The sequence below is a fragment of the Myotis davidii genome, unplaced genomic scaffold, assembly GCF_000327345.1.
Source record: "Myotis davidii unplaced genomic scaffold, ASM32734v1 scaffold1097, whole genome shotgun sequence".
Classification (NCBI taxonomy): Eukaryota; Metazoa; Chordata; class Mammalia; order Chiroptera; family Vespertilionidae; genus Myotis; species Myotis davidii.
This window is the reverse complement of record NW_006288117.1, coordinates 153,140-153,535: the sequence shown is the minus strand read 5'-3', so window position 1 is coordinate 153,535 and position 396 is coordinate 153,140. Positions and strand designations below refer to the sequence as shown.

The following is a 396-nucleotide window of genomic DNA, read 5'->3' as shown; positions in this document are numbered from 1 at the left end:
CTGGAGCGACTCAGGCCGCCCCCCCCCCAGTGGCGCTGTCAGGACGAATGAATGGGCCTGTGGGCGCGGCCATGTCGGGACCCGCCCCCGGCTCTCCTAAAGGGGCCACGTCCCTCTGAAGGGTCCGGTCTCCGCGGTACCTGAGCCGCAGGTGACACACCTGTCTCTTAAAGGCGCCGGGACCCCCTCACCCTCTGCCCACGTGCACAGTGAAGAGACAGAGGCGGGCGCAGACCTTAGTCGTTTATGTATAAAGAAGTGGGCTGCGGGAAGGCAGGGGAGCCGGGACCCTACAGGCCGATGACGTCGTCCAGCTCGAGGTCCGCGCTGGGGCGGCAGCGAGCCCTGGGGTGCTGGGCCCCGGAGCTGGGGTCCGCGTCGGGCTTGGCGGCAGCG

The 396-nt window shown here is 69.2% G+C and overlaps 1 protein-coding gene across 1 annotated transcript in view; it reads right to left on the bottom strand.

The window, feature by feature from the left end:
• The window catches only part of LENG9 (leukocyte receptor cluster (LRC) member 9), a 2,407-nt gene extending 2,334 nt beyond the window's left edge, over nucleotides 1-73 (bottom strand). The window contains exon 1 of the mRNA XM_015561448.1: nucleotides 58-73. Within this exon, the coding sequence (XP_015416934.1) occupies nucleotides 58-73 (16 nt within the window). The remainder of the gene's footprint in view (nucleotides 1-57) is intronic.
• Between the last annotated feature and the right edge of the window lie 323 nt (nucleotides 74-396).